A 1,608-nucleotide genomic window follows, 5' to 3' on the forward strand; every position below is an offset into this window, starting at 1 on the left:
CCCCTTCCATTTAGCTCCCCACGGCGCCGGCCTTCCTCGTGGCTGGGGACCCGCGACCCCTGCAGGCGTCTGGGTCCAGTCCGCTGGGAGCCCAGGCCCTGGCCAGTGGAAGGCGGCGACTGAGGCCGTGAGGACTGGGAGAGAGCACGCTCCAAATGCCATCTGCACTGGGACTTCTCACTCTCCTGCGCAGTTGACTAGGGAAGCCACCTAGAACCCTGGGCCCCAGTGCGCCCATGCGGTCGGATGGCCCTGCTTACACTAGACGCACCTCCGCTCACGTGGGAACACCGCCTTGGGCTCCCACCACTCTCATCCCCACGGTCCCCTGTTCGGCACACAGACGTGTCAGTCCTGACCTTTGAGACGGGGTGACGTCACTAATCCCTGCCCCACGCCTAGGAGGAGTGGGGTGAAGCCACCCATGGGTGTCTCGGACTAGCCACGGAGCTCGAGCTTTTCAGCCGTGTCCCTGGAGACCAGTGTTGGCTGACAGCCAGGGCCAGGGGCCAGGCTGCTGTGAGGTCCTCGGTGATCTGTCCGGAGCCCACTTGGACTGACGGGGCCCCACGATCTGTCTGGCATTCTCAGAGTTACTAGGCCAGCCCAGGGCCGTTGCCAGGGACTAGACACAACCCATGTCATCATCTGGTGGGGAACAGCGTTTCAGCAAAATTACGGGCTGTTCGAACCGCTCATTCCAGGCCCCACTGCCGGCTGACGTTCCAGCTCAGGGGTCTGCGGTCCTGGTTAGTACGGCCCAGGCCTCAGAGCAGCCGAGGCCAGGACCCGGGAGCGCTGGGCAGATCTCAAAGGCGAGCACCCACAGCCACACCCAGCTGCCTGTCAGCGTCTCGCGAGATGGCGCTTCGGCCTCCACCGCTGGTTCTCATCTGGTGCCAGATTTGGCCTTTCTGGGCCGTTGCCTGGCGGGGTCACAGGAGCAAAAGCCTTGTAGCCGCCCAGGGTGCGCATGGTCCTGCTTCCTGACATGGACACCACTGTCCCCTCAGTGCCGGGACGTTGCCTGTCACCTTCCGTTGCCTGGAGGAGAATCTGGGGATTGACAAGCGCGTGACCAGGTTCGTCCTCCCGGTCGGAGCCACCATAAACATGGACGGGACGGCCCTCTACGAAGCAGTAGCCGCCATCTTCATAGCCCAGATGAACGGGGTGGTGCTGGATGGAGGCCAGATCGTGACCGTGAGGTGAGTGGACACGGGAGGCCCCTGTCCTCACGAATCCCCTCGACAGAGGGTCTGGGGTCTTGATGCTCCTGGAGAAAGACGGACAGGAGCCGAGACAGGGCACGGCCACACCACCCCAGGGAGGCGTGCAGAGCACCACGCCCCTCACCACACCTTTGTTGGTGGCACGGCAGCTCCCCGGGGCTCTTGGGGACCCCGTGACGTAGCCGGGCAGTTAGCCCTCTACTGTTTCTGTGTGAGGGGACTCGCCTTCAGGGCCACCGTTCTCTGTCCGAGCCACACCGTCAACGGCAGGCCTGACTTGGCCGACTCGGACATCAGCAAACATGCTCCTGTCAGCATTCCCAGGTGACATGGAGGTGACGAGCTGCCAGCAGGAAGTGATGGCTGGGGGGGGGGG

At 63.9% G+C, this 1,608-nt stretch overlaps 1 protein-coding gene across 4 annotated transcripts in view; it reads left to right on the forward strand.

The window, feature by feature from the left end:
* The window catches only part of SLC1A2 (solute carrier family 1 member 2), a 76,140-nt gene that overhangs the window by 56,258 nt on the left and 18,274 nt on the right, over positions 1-1,608 (forward strand). For all 4 annotated transcript variants that reach the window (XM_006162090.3, XM_006162091.3, XM_006162089.3 and 1 more), the window contains one exon: positions 1,014-1,208. In XM_006162090.3, coding sequence (XP_006162152.1) covers positions 1,014-1,208 — 195 coding nt within the window. The remainder of the gene's footprint in view (positions 1-1,013; positions 1,209-1,608) is intronic.

This window comes from Tupaia chinensis, unplaced genomic scaffold (assembly GCF_000334495.1).
Source record: "Tupaia chinensis unplaced genomic scaffold, TupChi_1.0 Scaffold139733_1, whole genome shotgun sequence".
Classification (NCBI taxonomy): domain Eukaryota; kingdom Metazoa; phylum Chordata; class Mammalia; order Scandentia; family Tupaiidae; genus Tupaia; species Tupaia belangeri.